General features: G+C 39.5%; 1 protein-coding gene across 4 annotated transcripts in view; it reads right to left on the bottom strand.

Annotated features, from left to right (window-relative positions):
- DENND1B (DENN domain containing 1B) overlaps positions 1-21243 on the bottom strand; it is a 168426-nt gene that overhangs the window by 122620 nt on the left and 24563 nt on the right. For all 4 annotated transcript variants that reach the window (XM_075422316.1, XM_075422317.1, XM_075422318.1 and 1 more), the window contains exon 3: positions 3484-3527. In XM_075422316.1, coding sequence (XP_075278431.1) covers positions 3484-3527 — 44 coding nt within the window. The remainder of the gene's footprint in view (positions 1-3483; positions 3528-21243) is intronic.

Below are 21243 nucleotides of genomic sequence, written 5' to 3'. Positions count from 1 at the left end.
CTCCTTTTCCCAGCCGTGTTTCAACCCAGTGAAGTTATTGGGAGCTTGGGTGATTTTACTTCCAGAACAGCTATCAATACAGGCACACTGGAAGCATCTGGCATCGACAGGGCTTTTGCCACCGACCCCACTGCCACGAGGAGACAGCCAGTGTCAGCAGACCTCAGTTCTGCTGGATGACATTAATTTCTGTAGAGATACACATTTTATTTTTAAACTATCATGAAGTATTTCATTTTGGAAGCAAAGATGTTGGTTTTATTTGGGTTGCTTCTCTAAAGCACTTCAAAAATACTTTCTAAATTTAAATTTTTAAAAACTACTGGATTTTTTTTCCAGGTATCACAGCATCATTATTTTCTCTGTACAGGCTTCCATTTGAAAATGAGTTTGCAAGGCTGAAATTAAAATTTCTATTTTCTTTATTCGGGCTGGTTAGACTAGAGTTTATGATTAAAAATGTATGCATCTTTTATCATAAAAATGTTATTTGAGCACAAGGGGAAGTTTGACCATACTACAAGACAGAGCCTGTAGGTATATACATTCCAAATATATTTTATTAAAAAAAAATAAAAATCCATTAAATGGCTACAACCCATTCCTCATCCAAATGTGAGCTTGTGAGGATAGCCACAAAACAGCTATATATGCTCAAATAAGAAATTTTCACGTCTTTTCTACAGCGCCGAGATTATTCAGAAATTTTTCCAACACTTTCAAGCTCATGGTTATAGCATTAATGCCAGGATAGCAGTAAACTGTAACTCTGTGATGTCTCAAACACATGAGTTCTTTCAGCTTTGGGGGTACTTTTTAAAAAAGATTTTCTTTGCAATGGTAGCGTGGTTCTTTGTACTTAGAATTCTACCTGGCACGATTTCATGGTTTAATTGACGGTTTAGAGGGTCACTAAAGAGTGAATTACTCCCACCATCGGAAAAAAAAACAAACAAAACAAAACAAGTTTCTGAAACAAAACAACTTTCTGAATTTCTCCTGGCAAAGAGAAGTATTTTTCCATTTCCTGCCTTGAAACATTACTGTTTTTTCTTTCCCCATTTCTGTGTTTTTCCCTTTTCCTTCTCATTCTCGTACCTGAAGAACTACCAGTTAGAAAATAAGTGGTTTCCCTGTAGTCTTTGGAGATCAGGAAATCAACAGTGAATCTTGAAAATTCTTTTGTGGCACCAAAATTGTGCTTTAATATTTCCTTTACTTTACGGACTGCATGATTATGACAAATCACTAACCTTTTATTTTTCCTGATCATCTGTAGTTTCTACATCCCATGCCAAACAGATGGGTTGTTTTGCAAAACAAGATTTTGAAAAGTCCATGTTTAAGAAAAAAAGAAACCAAAAGAAGAATACTGCCCCCAAAAGAAGAATACTGCCCAGCATAAAAGAAAGTGGCAGGCCACAAGAGTTAAGAGAAAGGATTAGGAATGAGTAAGCATTTGTAAGTTCAGGCATACTGAGAAGACAAATGTGAGAAAGACGAAGAATATATCAAAATGGCTTAGACAAGTTTTCTTTGCATTATGAAAGCAACAAAAAGGTGACATGATAAACTGTAGAAAAATTCAGGAAGAGAGGAAAATATTTTGCCCACTGTTATCACATCACTGTGCAAACAGACAGCCCTTCGATTTTAGGAAAGATGATTCTTTGGGATACATCCAAAAACTCACTCACACGTTTTACATTTAAAATAGAAATGACTAGAAAATAGGATGGAGAATATTATTTTTCTTTTTTTTTTTTTTTTAATATTCTCCTCACAAACTTTCATTGAAATTAGCCTTGATAGTTTTTGTAAGATCTCATTTTCTAAAAAAAACTAAATCTGGTAAATATTCAGGTCTCCAATCCCAACCTACCAAGTTCAACAAGCACCACACACGTGCACAAAAGGCTTCTGTTGATTTCACTTGACCACTTGACTCCGGGGGTTGCTATAGAAGCTGCTACATATTCTGTTCAAATCCAGGGGTTCTAACAGGAAAATTTGCCCTGCAAGGATGAAGATTAAAACACACTGCTTTCCAGGAACACAAGCAATTTACCTGAAACACTAGATTCCACACACTGCTGAGACACAATGTGCAGGCACCGGTTTGTATTGCACCAAGATGTGTATTGCATCTTCGTATGATTCCCCCCCCACTTCCTCCCCCTGAGTCTTTAGTGGGCTTCATCTTCTAATCATTTTCTACACCAGCTGTTCTTTGAACAACCTTTGACTTACTGAATAAGCTCCCATTTTTCTTCATACATAATTTCTCTCTTTTTTTTTTCTCCTTTTTTAAGTCTTTCTTAGGGAAAAGAAAAAGAACAAAAACTAGGAAAAAAGAATTTAAATGACAATGAAGATGATCATTCTGCAAAAGGAAAATTATCAAAACTTGCTGGATGTCTAGCTAAGAACATGCAACAGCACACTTTGCTCACGTACCATTTATCACTATCTCATAAGCTGCACACATTTCTGACTGATGCTATTCCCTAACCAGACATCCTGCCGTCTATGGTTGTATATTTATTCCTTTCATCATGAATCACCTTATAGCTGTCTTTATAGAACCTTGTATTATTGATTTTAAAAAAAAAAAAAAATCAACAATTTATCAAGATCTACCGTACAAAAATATTTCCAGATCCTCCACTGTAGCGATATTACCAATGAATAAAATGTTTGACTCAGTATCAGTCTAAAAAGAGCAGAGACATTGAGTCAGAGATATTTATTCTATTTAGTGGTTTTATGTCTTTTTCTTTATGAAAATAACTATATTTCCATGGAAGACACTCATCTAAAAGTTGCTGAAATAATAAAATTTAATAGTTTCATTAAATTTTAATATTAATAACTTTAATGAAATAGTCCAGGGGAAAAAAACCCACTACAAACAGTGAAATAATCCATCAGTCCTATATGTACAAACTTTCCTTTGAGGATTAATTATAGATAGAAACTAGCATTTTCCTGTTTTCAAAATCAGTAAGTTTAGATCATTGTCTCTTTTAAGGGTCTGAGGATTTTTTCCCCCAAGCAAATAACTACGGTATCTCTAAAATATTAAGTAAATATATAAAATTTTGCATTGTAAAGGATTCAAGGAACGGAAAGCACAGGTTCTGACATTAAAAGGACATACAGGAGCAGCTCTTCAACATTTTTGTTCTGCTGGTTTCTGTTAACACAATGTATAATATCAATGTTTAGCAGAGTTTTCCAACAGAAACAGTTTATAAAATACTCCGTATCAAAAATAAGGTAATACAGAGCATTAGTCTGATATCGCGTGCTCTACAACTGCTATTGCATATTCCTGTCACAAAGGCATCCTAATCACCAGGCCACCAGTTGGGTGAAGACTTCCACACCGCCATCATTAGCATCTGCCTCTCCACGGCTGAATAGGGGAGCTTTTTTATTATTATTCCAACATGAAAAAAAGTTCAATCTCATGTTTCCAACCTGGTCTCCAAAGTCCTCCGGGAACTTCCACAGTACCACTGGATCTGTAAATAATTGACAGACAGCATTAATCAGAGGCAAAGGAACAGAGTATTACAGTCAGAGTACATTAATATTAAAGAGAGGGTCAGCTTAGCGTCAAGCTTTGAGGCAAGTGCAAAAATGTATCTAAAAGCTAAGGAAGATACTGGATTATTAAAGAGACTTATTCCGTATTTATGAAACTGCATGTTTATTGTTTTACATACAGTAGCAGGTTATAACGTACCAAACTATTCTCATATTCAACTCTTTTCTTCTTAACCTTCGAGTACTGCATTTTTTAAGCATGTGTTCAATTTTCACATTTTAATTTAATGAAAAAATAAAGTGATATAAAACCTCTTTCCATCCAAGCAAAAAAGATGCAAAATAAGACAACAGGGAAAACAAATTCTCTGATGTACAGAAAAGTGTTGTTTGTAATTTTAAAGACAGGACCAATGTAAATTCATCAGGAAAGAGTTCAGAAGAGGTAGAACATTTGAATACTTTTCTGTATTTCAATAATATCTTAAAGCTTTCAATAACCTATTACAAACCATTAATTACCAAAATAATCAGTGCTGTTTAGGTTATACGGAAGTCTACAATTATTTTAAAGACATCTAACACAACGACCTGAACCACAGCCTTTCAACAAAAACTGAATTATGCTTTCCATCCTCCCACAGCTTTTAATCTCCTGTGATACAAAACCTTCCTGAGGTGCTACTGCGAAACTGTGTCACGAACACCCAGGAAGCTTCACAGTGCTTCAATCCAACAGCTCAGCAGCAGCGTTCATCCATGTGCTAAAAGTGAAATTACACATCTACCCGCAAGAGATACCCAGGCGGGCACCGAAGAACAGATGTGTGGGAGAGCCCTCCCACCTCTGCTCATGCCCTCGTCAGCATCAGGCAGAGCCTCCCGATGCGACCATCCAGCCAACGACAGCACCGGGTGCCAAAGTGTGGCAACACGAGCGAAAAACCCGCCGGGACGCTGCCTGATGGAACTGCAACCGCTCGGCTGCCTCAGGAGCTGCTGGGAGTCCTGTCTGCTGAGGAGCCACTGTCTGGGAAATGTAGTTGGATCTCCCTTCAGTCTCCAATGCCAGCACTCTCCGAAAAATCAGAAACTTCCCTCTTATTGCTATGTTTTACATCAGAACCGGAGGGTTCTCTATTTTTGGCAAAGTATGGAGGTTTCTATTCTTCTTCATCCTCCCACATACGTTGGCTGCAACAAACTGAAGCTTTAATGGAAGGGAAATGCCATCAATGGTATTTTCATCCCCAGCTGCTGATTTCAAGTCCTACTATTCAACACGCAGATGCTGCACCCACGTTTGCCGCTGGCCCGCTCACAAGGAGGTGGAGACTGCAGCCAGTATTCCTCCTTCATCCCGGGCCAGCTGTTAAGCCAACAGTGGAACACACATTTCGAACGTGTTGTACAATTCAACCTGTCAATCAACTCTACCTAATTTAGACTTAACTTTCACCTCATTCAAATCTAATCGAGATTTTAGATAAAAATGTGGCCATTTGACACTTCGTGTTGGACAAGCACATCTTTGCTCCTAAGACAATCCGGGGAGAGTTCTGCAGCTATTATTTATGAAGATGTATGTATTTTGCACAAGGAATCTTCCTCCATCTGCTACGGGGAGCAAGAATTTTCAGAGACAGACATGAAACAAGACATAAGATGCTATGTTTATAGAAGTATGAGAGCCAATAAACAGAGCTACTTAAAACAGAGACTTTTTTCCCCATCTATTCTGTGTGTATTTAAATCAGACATATCTGTGTAATGACCAGATACAAAAGGAGTTTGAATACCTCAGTGTCTATACTATAAGGGATCTCTTATTTTCATTCCAATTTAGCATCACAAAAAAGAAAAGTAATTCTACATCATTAGCAATCTTCAATAAATTCAAGGAGCAGCAAGCATGGTAACATACAAAATACTCAGTGTTAAGTAATTCATAAATGACTTGTTAAAAAACACTGGAAATTGTGCAGAAACCAATTTCTGCAACCAAGAGGTTGCAGATATAAGGCCACACATCCACAGACATTTCAAGCACAAATTATGCTGCAAACAAGCGATCCCGCCGCGCTCCCACTACCAGCTACGTGTTGGTGATCCTGTAGCATCGTCTCCCTCCCACAGGTGCCGACACTTCCACAGCCACACACTGAACCAGACGAGGGAACTGACTGAGATCAAACCAACTGCTTGGAATTTTTCAGGTCAGCATCAACTTGAGCAGTTCCCCAAAACCCCTGGGTTTGGGGCATAAAAAAGGAAGAAAAAACAGGGAATGGGGAGTTGTGGTGAGAAGAAGGTGGGACTGCTTCACCCGGCAGCAAGCCGGCCTTAAGCATTTGCTAGACCTCACGAAATACAGGCTGGTTACTAGCTGCGTCTAGTTGCGTTTCTTCTCACCTGTTTCTTGTTCAGAACTTCCTTGCACCATTTATAGTTGCTTCTACTGCAAAACTCAGGAGTTAATTGTCCACGAGTGGGTGCGAGGGCGGCCATGCAGCGAGGCAGGCTGTCGGGGCATCGCCGGGGAGGAGCAGACTTGGCAAGTTCCCCTCTTCCCAGCAAGGAAGGCGGGCCGATTGCTTCGGCAGATGTGAAGCACAGTTACATCAGACACATTTAGTTATGTTGAATGCTTTAGCAACATAGTAACAAAATCACAGGGTATTTTTTTTTTATATTTTGTATGTTTAATGTATAAACTTCTAAATGGGAAAGCAATGTAATTTCTTTCTTTTGCTGTTCTTAGTGGAACTGCCAGGCTTCAAAAAAGGAAACAGATCCCCACAGCAAAACCTCCAAGCGCAATTTTGAAAGGTCACAATCAGGAGCAAAGTATAATCTCAGAATTAAGCAAAACTTGGCTCTAGGTAACTCAGGGTTTGGAGTCACAAAACGGGCAATATCTTCACATCTCAGCGACGTGCCAACGGAGCTGAACAGCTTTTCACAGGAACACCCTTCACCTACCGGCAACAAGATGAACAGCTCCAATAACTTCTTTTGGTGCCCTGATATGCTACCAGGTATAAAACCTCCAACTACAATTTAATACCCTGCTCAGTTTGCTGTCTTCATTTCATACTATTAGCGCTCTCTCGTACTACTTTGGTCTCATTTGAAATGATAAACACAACTCTAAAGTAAATTCCAATTCACTGAACTACAGGTCTAACAACATTGATTTTCAGATCATGAGAGGACATTTAGATCATGAAAGGCTAACTAAATTCATGTCATCTAAACAGGCAGAATAATGCTCTTCATACTCCTTTGTGAAAACAAAAAAGAGCCAACATTTAAAAAATTATTCCCAACTCTATTCAAGAAAAACATTCAGCGCTACATTCAGCAAAAATTCTATGCCTCCAAGACTCGTCCAACTGCTTTCAGCTGGGTTTTGCAGTTGTTATTACTGGCTTTTAATCAGTTATTTCAGTAGGTACTTGCCATACATTTATTAAGGAAGAAAATCTGATGTGACTTGTGCTTCAACAAGAAAGGTCACTATACTCTTTCTACGCCTTCACTCTCTGAAACCAAACCCTAACACCTATAAAAAGCCTTGGGATTTTATGATAATTATCCGAGTCAGGGATTGGGCTTTTTTCAAAAATTTGTTTGTTTCTGCTTTTGGAGCTAGGCTCAGGCAGCACCTGACACATCTTTGTGGCAACTTCTCACAAATGCTGCAAAGGAAGAAACAAAAGGGTACTGATTTAGAAATAAAAAGAGAAAGTATAATCCGATTCTGCAACTTTATGCACTTTATCTTCAGGATTTACAAAGACTGAACTCGCTTTTCCCTGAGGATTACTTTCCAGATACCCCATCTGATCTGGCAATGTTAGGTCAATTTTATGCTGATTTTATGGGTGAGAGGATGGGAATCACTCAGAAATAGCTGTTGCCATAGCCGGCTCAGGAACTACTGAATTCCTCCTCATTTTATCTTTGTAACACACTTTTTGGGACAAATGCTTTGCACCAATTCTAAGTAAATGTAGTACTAAGAGGAAGTTTTTAAGCACACACATAAAACAGTTTGTGTGTTGCATGTGTAGATAGATACATGCCCACACAAGCATCACTTCTTCCAACGCCTACTGCATCCAGGACAGACATTTCTTATAAAAGTACATCTCAGCACGTGCCAGTAATGCTTGAAGATTCCTTTGATAAATATTCTACAGCATTGGAAAGTATGTCTCGCAGGTGTGAATTCAACACTGCTATGAGGCTGCAGCTCATGCACACATTGCTAGATGTAACTTGTGATATTTGACTTATTTGACTACTTTTGCACCATTTGTGGTCATGTAAGTCTGCCTATACATATTTTGAAAGAAAGCTTTTTATAATAAGATTCAGAAAGAACCAGTTAAGCCCCTGAGAACCACAACTCGAAGCAGACGCAACTCTTGGTACAAGCCAGAAGAGAGACAAGCATGGAAAGGTTTGTTGAGGGACCCAAACTTAGAGCACTGTATTCCTGATACAAAGAGAAAAGTGAGTCACATGCAATGCTTAAGAACGAAAGTATTTAAAACGTTGCAATCTAGAACTGCTCCACAAGAAAAATACAGGCAAGTATGATACAAAGAGAAGAGGAAAACATATGCACATCCTCAAGGTAAGTAATTCCTCTCCAAAATCTATTCCCATAGAGGTAACTTCATAAAGCAGGTCATCCATATTTTTTAGGAAAATCACTTCTAACACATTTTAACTCCTGTAACAAATCTAAGCATATATAAAAGTACTATTTCTTATGACAGAGTAGCTAAGTAGTGCAATCACAACTATGAAAAATAAAGAGAGAAAGCTTTCCGAGTGGTAACTTTCCCAAAATTACAGTAGTTAAATATACTCTAAAAATACTCTTCACAATCATTAAACTTGCAGATTATGAACGTCACCCAAAAATACAACAGGATAAGCTCATTAGCACACATTCAATTTGGTAACGGAACAGAAATTACAAACACATGCTGAGAAACATCATCTCGGGTAATTCTCTTGATAGCAAGAGAGAATAATTTCAGGCAGAAAAACACAGCTAAGGTAAAATGAAACGGGTTAATTAAGTAGTCCAACATTCTGCCTGTAGAGGAGGAATTTTCATCCCTGTGGGTCTGCGAGAACAGGATAGGCAAAAAGACTGCCAAGCAGAGTTTGTCATGTTCTAGGACAGAGCAATGGACTGGATGACTGCTCAGTATCCCTCCAGCTCTATTTTCTCTGATGCTATAAAGATATTCATTGGAAAAAAGCTGTCAGCGCAGAAGGGAAGGAAGAGACTGGGGCTAGGAGTTATGGGGGTGGGGAAGCAACGCAGTGAGGAAAAGGAAGGCAGCAAAGCAAAGCTTATTGCAGACAGTTCTTCTTTCTTATCTGGGAAAAAAAAGAAGTTCCAGATTGTTTTTCTCACATGAACATGAGAATGCAATTAATAAACCTGAAATGATATATCATTATCTCAGGGAACAGCTTTATAAATACACATTTAAGCAATAAGCAGAATTGGTTTTGTTAGAATAAGTAGTTTTCAGCAATCAAAAATTAGTTCTCTAAACCAAGTTTGTAACACTGCTATTGTTCAAAGACAAAAATCTGCCACATGCTCAAAATAATTTGACAGAAACCCACAACAGTAATTATAATTATGCTTTTGTATCAACATAGTATTTTATTACTGCAACAGTAATTCAGAAACAACGTAAGAGATGAACCGTGACATGCAACCCAAGCATTTTCACAGATGAAATAGTCTGATGAAAAACACAGCATTCACTAAAAAGATTACTTCTTGTAAAAAAAGACTTCTGTATATCATATTAAAATCTGCTTGTTAACAGTTTCATACACAAAGTGCCAGAGGTGCAGTCGGAAGGGGAGGCACTGCTGTCAGAAAGATCTGAGTGCGAAGGTGGTCTGTGGCTCCCAGGTTTGGGGGATCAAAGTGGAGCACCCACCAGAAGCTGGAAGAAGAGCAAGATGCCGCAGAAAAATGGGGAAGAAGGGAGTTACAGTATTTTCCAAGCCTCAGTAATCAAAAGAGAGAACAAGGACAAAACACATTGAAACAACTTCATAAAAAAGTGAAACTGAGGAACACTTGCTAACTTCTCCAGCACTTAAAACCTGTCAGATTAAAGACAATATGCAAATGAGGGTGCCACTGTAGAAAATACGTGAAAGTACACTTCTATGCAAATCGTGTAGTCCACTTATTTTTTTGCTCATCAAACGAATACTGAAAGAAACTTATACAGGACCATTATGTCTATTCTTACTCTAACTCTTCCACAGAAAGCTTATTGCAGAATGCAACCACACTTATAGTCTTTTCATAAAAGCAAAAGAAAACTTATTTACAAAATCACATCAAACCTTAACAATCCAGCACCTTCAACTTCTTTACTCACACTTTACCCACTAATGTGCCTTCCTAAATTGCCACCACAGTTTCAAACACCTGCTACTTCAGCAAATAGCAAACAAACACAAGGCAAAACAACGCTGCACTGAAACTGGTGTGTTTGCCTGGAAACCCACCTACTTCCAGCCAAGGACCAGTAACACTGCCTGCTTGACCACCGACAATTTTAAGAGGGAAATACTGGCACTTCATAACCATGTCAGCTACAAAAAAATGTTAACGTGTTTCAGAAGTTACATTTGCCAGCTTTTCCTGCTACATATTAATACACCAGGATTTTTCTGGATCTGTGGGTGCTTGCACAGTAACCTCAGCACCACATTTGAGCAAGGTGCTGAACCTGGAGTTGCCTTCCAAAATAAGCCACAGCCTGGCCACAACACCTGAGCCCGGCGTCCCCTGTCCCTTCCCCACACCAGTGGCCTCTGCCTTGTCTTCAACCGATTGCAAAGCTTATACCCCATTCCAAAAAATTATTTAGGCAGTGAAGGTACCTCACTCTCACTGGCATCAAAGGAGATATTTGGAATGTGTGACTTTCAACCTTCTTCCTTTTAACGCTTCTCATACAAACTAAAGTGTGAACTGAATAACAACAGAGTCAACAAAAACACAATAAATACTGCCCTTTAAGAATGGGAAAATGGAAAATAAGATTTTAGTAGCCTGCCTCAGTTACAGTCACAGTAGCTGTCACCTGTAAGTCTTGGTGGTTGCACATCTGCAAATCAGAAATGTGATATTTATACCAGTGACTTTTCAGTCAGGTTCAGAAGCATTATTACAAAGATTGACTCCTCACAGGTAAGATGAAAACGTCTCCCTCCTGTGACGAGGCCTTCCTTTCTTAAGAAAACTGCTTTTAACTGTAGCTGAACATAAGCTGGACAGGTTTTCAAGTAAGCTGAAAATTGTATCACAGTTTAAAATAATTTGTGCAGGAATTATGCACTATAAATGCCCCAAACTATAAGTAACCCAAATTACTCCTGGACTAATCAAGTGGCTCAGAACTTAATTGTACCTTTTCACAGAAATGTAACTTAGTAAATAATGGTTTCTGGATACCAGTGCTCATACCACATTTGTGGAAATGCAGAATTTTGTTTCTAATGCATGGGAAAGCAAAGATACAATACACAACAAGAGTCACTTGGTTTTTAAACAAAAACCACAACCCCCCATATTCTTCTCTACTCCACACGAACATAACTCGCATTTGAAGTCAGTGGGTCCAACTCAGTTACTACTTGCAGCATTACAACGTCACAGCAACTCCACAGCTTCTACATGCAGGTCAGTACTACCCCACCAAAGCATTGAGAGCTCACAGTCTGTGTTGAAGTGTGTGACTCTGACATGTGTACATCGCACTGTAAAGCCACACAACAGATTTACTGATTGCTAAGTTGACCGCTGAATATTCTCAAGTACTTGTACTCTTAAGTGCTAACAATTCCTCAAAGTACTCAGAAAATCAAGAATGTGAAAACAGTGCACAAATATTGAACTCCAACTAATCGTGTGCAAGGTCCAGCCCACTCCTTTGCAGAAATGAGGGGCTTGCTTTGACAGCATCACAGGTTTTGGACCTGGCAGTTCCTCTGATTTTTCCAATTTCCCTGTCTGTAATGCACTCAAACTAGGAAATAAGTACTTTTCCCCTGTTATGAGCAAGCAGACGATTAAAACTTCTAACCACAACTTCCCATCTTCTTCAGAGCTGCAGGTCAATCCCTTTTTGCCCAAGAAATTGTTACCACTGAAGGACAGAGCAGCAAGTCATTTCAGCTAACTAGGGACAGAAAGAAAGGGTCCTTGTGCCTGCAATGCTATTAGCCATGCTTTAGGATAAAACCTTAATCAGGGTGAGAGTTCATTGCACCGATCATGCACAGATAAAATGAATCTGTTCAGCCTTCATTTGGTCTGTTTGCAAGATAAGCAGGAGTTCCTTTTACCTGCTAAGTCTTTAGAATGAGTTTGTAAAGCGTGGCAACAACTGTACGCAGTGCCATTTTTAATTTCCCTATTTTTCACTTGTAATTGTGAGTGAATTACAGCTCACAAAAATGAGGATCTAAGAACTAACGTACCATAAGAACAAGCAAGTGAGCACCATATATGCCTGAAATCATTAGTATCGTTTAAGGAAGTTTTACAAACCAAAATACTTCTGTTGTGCTGTCACTGGGTCTCTTGTTCACAGCAGTTTCGACGAGACAGGCTGCGCAGTGATCTAATGAAATGAACAATAACTGAAAACAATAAGACTAAGGTCATTCACCTTTGCAACCAAATATGAGTTTTACACGCCACCCGGTAAGGATGAAAAACTAATTCATGACATCCCCTTGCAAACAGACACATTGTGCAGAGGACTTCTTGTTTTAAATGAAGGTACAGGACTTCAAGTTTTTAAGAAATATTGTGGGCTACATGACATTTTCCTATACCAGTGCTGCAAGACTGATTTTGAGAAGGATCTAGAAAACTTCAAGTACATTATTACCAAGCAATCCATACTAAGTCAATTAGGAAGCAGCAAACCTCCTGGAGAGCCAAGCATGCTGGAGGTAGCCCATCACCCGGCTCTCCCATATCAGTGTTGTCTGACCAGAGACAAACATTTTATCCCACTGGGTAAAACATTATAGACCCTTCGTGGAACGCACACAGACTGCACATGGTGGGGGGAATCAATACGCTTTTGATACACGGCAAAGACTACAACTCAGTATCTTCTGGATGCTGAATTACTATTTCCTAATTCCCTTCAAGAAATACAAATTTGGTATCAGCTTGAACATGAAACCAGAGATATATGTGACCCTGTAAAGCAAACTGCCTGGTTGCAGGAAACACAGAAGAATATTCAAGCCATTTTTGAGAAACATCTTTCAAAGAGAGTACAAAAAGAAATCTTACATTACAGTTTACATGCCCCAAACATTAAAATAAAATTAAATAAGTTACAAACTTTAACCAAAAACTTAATGCTTCTGTTTTTTTTTTTTCCAAAGTTAGTCCAGTCCTTGCTTCTTCAAGAAAAAAAAAAAAAAAAATATTACTGAGGAACTCCCTCTTGACTGGAGAAGATATAATGAACATCTATTTACATCACTTGCCTGAAGAGTGCAGCAACATTCCTTCCACTTTGTGCTGGTGAGGATCACATCCCGGTCACAGCCCGACTGTCTAACTGAGGGCATGACTTCCCTGTAAATTATGCCCCTTGCCTTAAATATCAATGAGCACAAACAGTAAAACATGACAATCCAATAGCTAACAGGTCTTTTTTGAGAAAACAATAGTGGAATCCATAATACATTGAAATGATGGACTACATAACTTTATTATGGAATACATAATATCATTATCCAAAATAAATAAAAATAAAGGTAAGTGCACTACATATATTTGATGTAGCAGTAGAAAAGCACCACTTTCAAATACCCTTCACTAATACCATCCCCATTCAAATGCCTTACACAAACTGCTCCCAAACAGGGAAAATATACCCAAAACACCAGCATATGAACTCTATTCTGTGGAAAGAATGAAGGTAGAAAAATATTCTGTCATCACCTGTGTCTCCTTCCCTTCGTCCTTGCTTCCTACCCTCCTCGCTCTAAGTGTTCTCTGTTTGGCAGACAGATGAAAGAGGACCACAGGCTGGCCTGTGTTTCTTTTCCTCTTCCCAGAGGCCCTGCCTCCCCCAGCGTGGGGCAGAAGAAAGGTAAACTCAAACAACAGCTCTTTGAAGGTGCAGGAACCAGTGGTAGCAACAAACTTACAGGTGTGAAAACTACCGCCTCAGATACCGACTTCAAGCACTTTTGATTTGTGGCAGGAGGCAGATTATCAGTCTCGAAATGGGCCACCTCTGATACTTAGGGAGTTTCTAGCAGCAGTGAAAGCACTATCCCCTGTATTACTGAACATCGTTCACAATCCAGCACTATTCTTGTATCGTGATTCAGACGCCATCAACGTCTTCTGAACGCAACACACATATAAGAATTGGGAGATTTTCATCTGTCCTGGTGAACACTAATCTAGCACACATCTGTACTAAGGCAGAAGACCTTCATGAAAACATATACAAGAAAACTCAAACGAAGACGACTCATTGTCCAGTCCTCAGCCTGCTTCCTCCCTCCACCGGCGCAGACCTACTGCCCTAGGGCTCCATGAGCTCTGCAGAGCCAACCCCACCGACACTGTCTCTGCAGCCGAGGATGGCTATGAGGGAGAAAGGGTTAGATTTTCCATTCATTGTTTTATTCTCAATTATTTATGACATTTCAATTAACTGAGATACTACTTTATCATATATTCACACCATCTCTGTTATTGCACTGTGAAACAAGACCGGGGATTGTTTAGTGATACTCAGCTTACAGTGAAACAGAATGAAAATTACTTGTGCATTACAAAAACATAGGTTAAAATTCTCTGTCTTTACCATGCTTTCTTTCTTCCATTACCATTCATGTTGTCTAATGGAAATTCAAGTCCTTCCCGTTTCGCTTACTTGCTGTGGTAGGCAGGGATGGAAGTAGAGCAGCTCTGACAGCTGGGACCTGGCCTGGCTGTTTTCCACTCCTCAGAATGAACGTCTACAGCATCAAAACCTGAAACACGTCTAACCACGAAAGCTTTAACTGTATCAGACAACCTTTCATAATTTTATATACATAGCAATCTGCTACAAATTAAATTAAAACAATCACATTCTCAGCTACACAAAGCTCTAAAACCATAACAACTGTGTCGATTAGCCATAGCCTACACATATAGTTTACTATACGTATAAACAGTTCACAGATTTAAAATAAATAAAATATCTTTTAAAAATAGACATTTTTTAGCCTATTCTGATTCAGTGTTCATTTTAATCTTGGTTGTTCATGATACATTAAACTAGAATAAAAATGAAAGAGCACAGATCAGTAAGTACAAATCCTATTTTGCCTTTGCTTTCCATCTTACACCAAATCCATTTTAATACCATTGGGGGAAAAAATAAACTCATCAGTCACCTGATGGAGTAATTCAAAACTTAACCAAACAGGGCTAATGGGTGAGAATTGAACTGAAAACACCTTGACAAAGAAAGCAATTTCTTTTCTTCGCAATCCTCAGAAGCTGTGGGTGATCACTGTAATCGAACCATCAACAGCAAGGGGCCATTTGTCCCACGGGCCTTCCACGTGAGCAAGAATCAACAACAAAAAATTTTAGAGGCTGGCCCACATGCATTCGGCTCCGATCTGTCTATGACAGGCAGCACGCAGCTGAAAATCAATGTTTTGACATTTTTCACATACCGATCCTTAAAAGTCAACACTAAACTTCTGATAAGAACAAAACACAGAAGTAGGTTAAGAGGTTGCTTAGAGAGAGATCAGTGTTACTCCAATGGCCAATAAACCTCTAATCAGCTGAGACTCTCGCTCTGTCATGAAGCGCTCACGTTTCAGTACCCAGTAGCCATGTTCAGGACAAAGAGTACATAAAACAACCTTTGCACTAGCACTGATGTTACAAGTCCCCTCTACTACTAGTCTGCGCAGCTAATGAAGATACTCTAGTCATTTACCAAACCACTGACACAGAATCCCCAAACTCTGGGCTTTTTCTGCAGGAAACAATGAAAACATTAAGCAAGGCTCTCCCAGCAGTTTCTGAGCCAGTGACCGCACACAATGCACGCTGAGAGCAACAAGCTCAGGCTGACCCAGCAGCAGCACCGTGGCTTTGGCACCCCATGTCCCATGGAACTGAGACCCCTCCAATCCCCACCAAGGACCTCCCAGGACAGGAGCACAGGCCCATGGCACACCCTCCCAGGGCTGCTCCCCAACTGGGTACTCTTCCCTCATCAAGCTTTTCAAAGGGGAACAACACACACAGCGGCAGGTTAATGCAATTTATTTCTTTGATGTTTTCCTACCGGAAAATATATTGATCTTTTAGTAAAATAAACTCTGACACAGCTGCATCTCTTTGCGCCTTTCTCTCTAGCCATTTCAAAATTATGAAGAGTCACAAAGTAGTTATAGAGGGCAGCAAGGAAAAAAAATGTATATTCTTTTTTGTTAAGCTTCATTAAACAGTATTTATCTCCTTTCGCTTCAGCAGAGGTAGAACATGGTCCCAGCCAGCAGCGCAATACACTGGGAATTAGAAAACACACTCTGATTTTCAGTCCTGCCAGTTACCTGCTGCATGACCTCAAATAAGTCATTCCACGTTTCCAAATATCATGAGATCTTGGAAAAATTAATTATTTTTGATTCAGAAGAACACTTACATGCATAAAATAAGGACATTTCTACAAAAGCCCAGGGTTAGTTCTTTTAAAGCACGGGCCACACATACACATAAGACAAGTAAAAGCAAGTCGAAGGGTTTTCTCACAGGTGTTTACAGTCACTCAGCTCAAAATTCCCAGTTCTGTGCTATAGTGGGGTCAGTAAAACAGGGGACACAAACAGCACCCCAAGATATATAAAGGGGCTGTAACCAGAATGGTATCGTGCCTTGCTGCTCAGGAGGCAGGAGATCTGGGTTCCAGTCTCTAAGGGTTACTAATCCCGAAGCATATTCAATACCCAGGAAACCCTCCAAGACATTTCCTGGTAACACATACTTCAGTGATAAAACAGAAGAGTTGCATTTCTCTACTGATTTCTAAAGTACTATTTATTCAGAACAGCAAAGTAGGAAGGTAAGCAGATGCATGATTTCAATTTGCATCCCATTACAAAGTAACCGTGATGTGGTTAGAGTGCAAAATTACTTTATCTTATGAAACCTCAATGCCTGATGCCTACTTTGTCCAGTGTAATCTCAGATGTATCATGTATAGTGAAAATTAATTTAACAGTGCGATAATAGCAGACAATATATTTCACCCTAAAGTTCAAAACAACACACTGCACTCGCATGTCCCACGTGGGGTTAGAACTCAACACATCCTTTGTAAATTGAGCCTTTCCAGAAGGCAAGGTCAGAAGCCTCCTTCTCCCTTTTCAGCAGTCTGCATCCAAATTAGCTGTCCTAAAAGTACAAGAATGTGCGTCAGAAGCAGTTACATCAGTGAAGGCACCCGGCAAGGCACACAGCTACACTGCCGGGCAGGTGCCTGGCCCAGGCCCAGCTGCCTTGCCGATCAGAAAGCCGGGGCACACCAGCCAGGGTGAGGGCTCCAGCTGGCCGGTTGTCCAGTCACAGAGGCGAAGAGGCAGCCCAGAGAGTGGTTACTGCCACACGGGGTAGAAAGGAGAGAGGAAACAGACCTGCGCGCACTCGTAAGAGCAATGTGGCATTTGGGAATGGGCAGGTAAGGACCACAGGAAAGAAGACAGTATTACAGAAAGATGGGCCATCCGTATGTTTGAACCGAGTATTTCTGCCTCTTAAGTAATGAAGGTTTTAATTTCACTTTCCAAAGAGCATTACAGCAGAAAGAAGCGAGATGAGAACAGGGAAACCATGAGTAATGCATGCGTACGTACCAGATATACAGCAGTCAAAAATATTAGCAAGGGAAAAAATGACAGCAATATTATTATTGATGTGAAAGAACAAGGAATGACTTATTAATAAATCAACAACAGCATAAATTAAGGTTATGTCTCATCTAAAAACATCGATTTACCAAATAAATCTGATACTAATATTTCAGAATGCACCTATAAACCTACACAACAGTAACAGCCACCAACACACAGAATGCACAAGAAGCTGAAATATATGGCACTGCATGTAATATTACACATTATATTAATCTGTAAGAAATTTTTCATAGAAAGGTCTCCTCTCAACCACTGCCCTTCTAATTGCACAATTTCCCTGTGTTCAGTAGTTGCACGAAAGGATCAGATGCTATTATGTCTTCCACATGTTGGAGGGCCTGTATGATTCTAGCATCCATTTTGTATCTATTTCTCGAACTTCTTCCTTGATGTAGATCACGAGACAAACCTCAAGTTACCTACAAGCCCCACCTCACTAACCATCGAGTGATCTAGTCATTCCGCACTTGTGCTCTGTCCTCCCGTGCGTTAGCTGCCTCCACCAGTAAGGCAGCACTGCTGCCACGGCTGCACGTTCACTACAGCAAGGCTTAAAAGGATGATCGGAATGGTCAGTACGGTTCAGTAACAGTTTGGTAACTACCTGGAGCTTTCCTCTTTATTTTTCCTTTTGTTTTCGGAAACAAAAGGAAATTCACCTCTGGGAGAAATAGTTGAGCTCCATTATGCATGTGAAACCTAGACCAGCAAGGACATACAGCTGAGATCAGCGCCAAAGGCTAATAATTTCTAACCTAAACACAAATTTAAGTCACAGCCAGATGGGTCCCAAGAAAACATCATTGTCTCTTTGGTCATTTATCAGGAAGACAAAAAAGCTACAAATAATAAGAACTAATCACAGGTGCCAACTAGTCTTCATAAGGCATACAAATGAATTTTTGGAAGAAGTATTAAAATGTTTTCAGACATGCAAATTCTCATGCTAAAATTCACTATGCTGCAGAAGAAACAAGTCTTTAACTACACGCATGCACTTCTCATCAAGAACAGTTCAATACGCAGCTAGATAAAAGAGAAGTTGCTTTGCTTTAAGACAACTAATTCCATTTTTTTTAATGAAGTCTAACCATAATTATCCATGCCAACAATTTCATAATCAATGGGATATGATGCATTTGTAAATTACGTCTTTATAAAGTAAGGTATCTCCTTATAGTACCTTTTTAATTAATTGTTTTGATAATTAGTAAGAAAACATACAGGGTATGAAAACACTGCTGCACCTTTCAAGTAGAAAGACATACTCTCTCTCAAGCAAGCCTCAGATAAATACTCTCTTATCTTGAGCCTTCCATCACTCTGATAAACAAAATCAGCACACTTGCCAGAGCACGGAAAATCCACTCATTTCTGAAAAATGAAAAGACTAAAAATAGATTCAAAGAATTATGGATGTGCAAATATCACATCTTAATTTTAACAAGTTATCTCAGATGACTTGCTACTGCTAAAATTCTTTATTCCTATCAAGGGGACTAACCCACTCTAGACAAAACAGGAGGCCTGCAAGCTCGATGTCTTGTCCACATAATGCTGAAAAGCACATTCAGGACAGAACTGGAGCCTAAACCCCACCCGCCCACAGAGGATTTCTTTTCAGGGTAGGTAAATTCCACAGAATAACATTATGCTTAAAACGGTAAAGCATACCTCCTTTCTTCAGGGAAAAGGGACAGTTAAGATTCCAGAAACAAAATGCTGTTCTAGCTCAAGTCCATGATCTTTTGCTATTTGCTTTCCCACAACCAATATACCACCTTAAGATATGCATGATTTAGAAACTTTATTTTTGACACAGAGAATTTTTACCACAAAGTTTTCTACCACTGTAGCCATTAGTCAGAAAAAAAGAACTTTGCAAGGAGATAGGAACTACATACAGCAGCAGTGTTAACCCATTTTTTTCCTGAAATACAGACATGTTGCATGAGATACTGTTCCAGAACGTGATGACATCACCAGCCATCTTTCATGAGCTATACGAGAGGCTTAGTTTGCCTTTAAAGATTCCAGAAGAAATAATTACAGGGCAAAAACTGTATTGCTTGTTTTCCAAATCCAAGCATAAGATACTGGAAGGTCACCTACTCTAAAACACATCAACCTTTTAACTTCTGATGCTTCTCCAAGGGCAAAAATGTCAGTCATTTTGGTTGAGAATACCATTTTATCTCATCAAATTTGAAAAGCCTCAAAGGTCACAATTCATATTGAACGCTGCCCACTGAAAAAGTTACAGAACTAACCCATTAACAGCAAGGCAAAGAGTATAATGGGTTATTCATTTACTTTCACTTGGTAGGTATAGGAATCACCTGCACAGGTGTGTCCAGCACCAGCCACAACCCTAAGTCTTTCATTTAAAATTGATTTATTAAACAACACTGCAGATTTGACAAGCTCTCCACTAAAACACTGTATTTTGAAATCAGTAAACCCAAAAGGGTTTCTAAGGATCATGAAGAGAATGAAGAGTCTTCTCTCACATTTGAAGATGTGTCAGATCACGGAAGTACACTTAGTAATACCTTTCTGAGGAATTTACCCCTAGATAATTAAAAAGAAGAAGATTGATGTCTACACAAAATTGAGAAACGAAGGATTAAGCTCAGCCAAGGGTCAGAGGAAGAATGATGTCTGAGGCTGTGCTATTTCAAAGCACAAATAAAATCAAGCATATATCAAAATATATTTCTCTGAGTGCTGAGAAGTCCTGCCACTGGCTGGCTGAGGAATGCTGGCGGTTACTGATTGCTTCGCTTAATGCAAGGGGCCTAAAGCTGTCCAGGTCATCAGCAAATGTTTCAAGATATGACATGGGAAGAAGGTCAACAACAAAGCTCAGTTTTAATCCCTTTGTGTGAAGCAGGAAAAGGAATTTACCTCTTATATAAAACACAGCTATGGCCAGTGAAGTATAAAACTTCCCAAGGTGCACAAGCAAGGCATTATGTCTTCTTTGCTTTTTTGCACGCTGGGAGAGACCAGGAGGGAGGAAAGTGGCACTTCTCATGGGCTGGATGTAGTGAAGCACAAGGAACGGTTGTATGCCAGGCAGGGAGCTTTAACACACCAAGTATATTAATCACTGTTGGTATCTTCTGCCAGCCTGAGTCAGGAGCAGCGTAACCAATCAGTCCAAACGCGTGGACCTGAGAATATGGGAGGCTTAACTATTAGTTAACATAACTTCCATCATTTCTAATTGGATTGCGTCTAAATTCCCAGCACTGCTAATACCAAAATGAGATCAGAGGGGAAAGCCTCCATACTCCTTTTGCACAAAGACTGGAAACAGCTCTCCCCTGCTGTTGTACAATAGCACTGACCACCCAGAGACCCACACGGCATTAACTAAAAAGACCCATCTCACTGCCTGTTGAACCCCTGTTAGGAGGCTATTACTGTGATGCTTCTTTATGAACTTCAAAAAAACAGTCCAGAAACAGTTAAAAGGCCAAATGCTAAATGATGTTAATTTATGCAAAGGAAGATTAGTTTTGGGTTGTTTTTTTTCTTAAAGGATCTCATCTGGGCTGGGGAGGAGGAGCACAGAGTAACTGTACTTCTAAGGGTTGCTGAAAGATTCAATTTTCGTCTGTGGATCTCTCTATCAAGCATTTGAGG

Source organism: Opisthocomus hoazin, chromosome 6 (assembly GCF_030867145.1).
Source record: "Opisthocomus hoazin isolate bOpiHoa1 chromosome 6, bOpiHoa1.hap1, whole genome shotgun sequence".
NCBI lineage: Eukaryota > Metazoa > Chordata > Aves > Opisthocomiformes > Opisthocomidae > Opisthocomus > Opisthocomus hoazin.
Note: the sequence above shows the minus strand (reverse complement) of the source record. Positions and strands in the feature narration are given on the sequence as shown.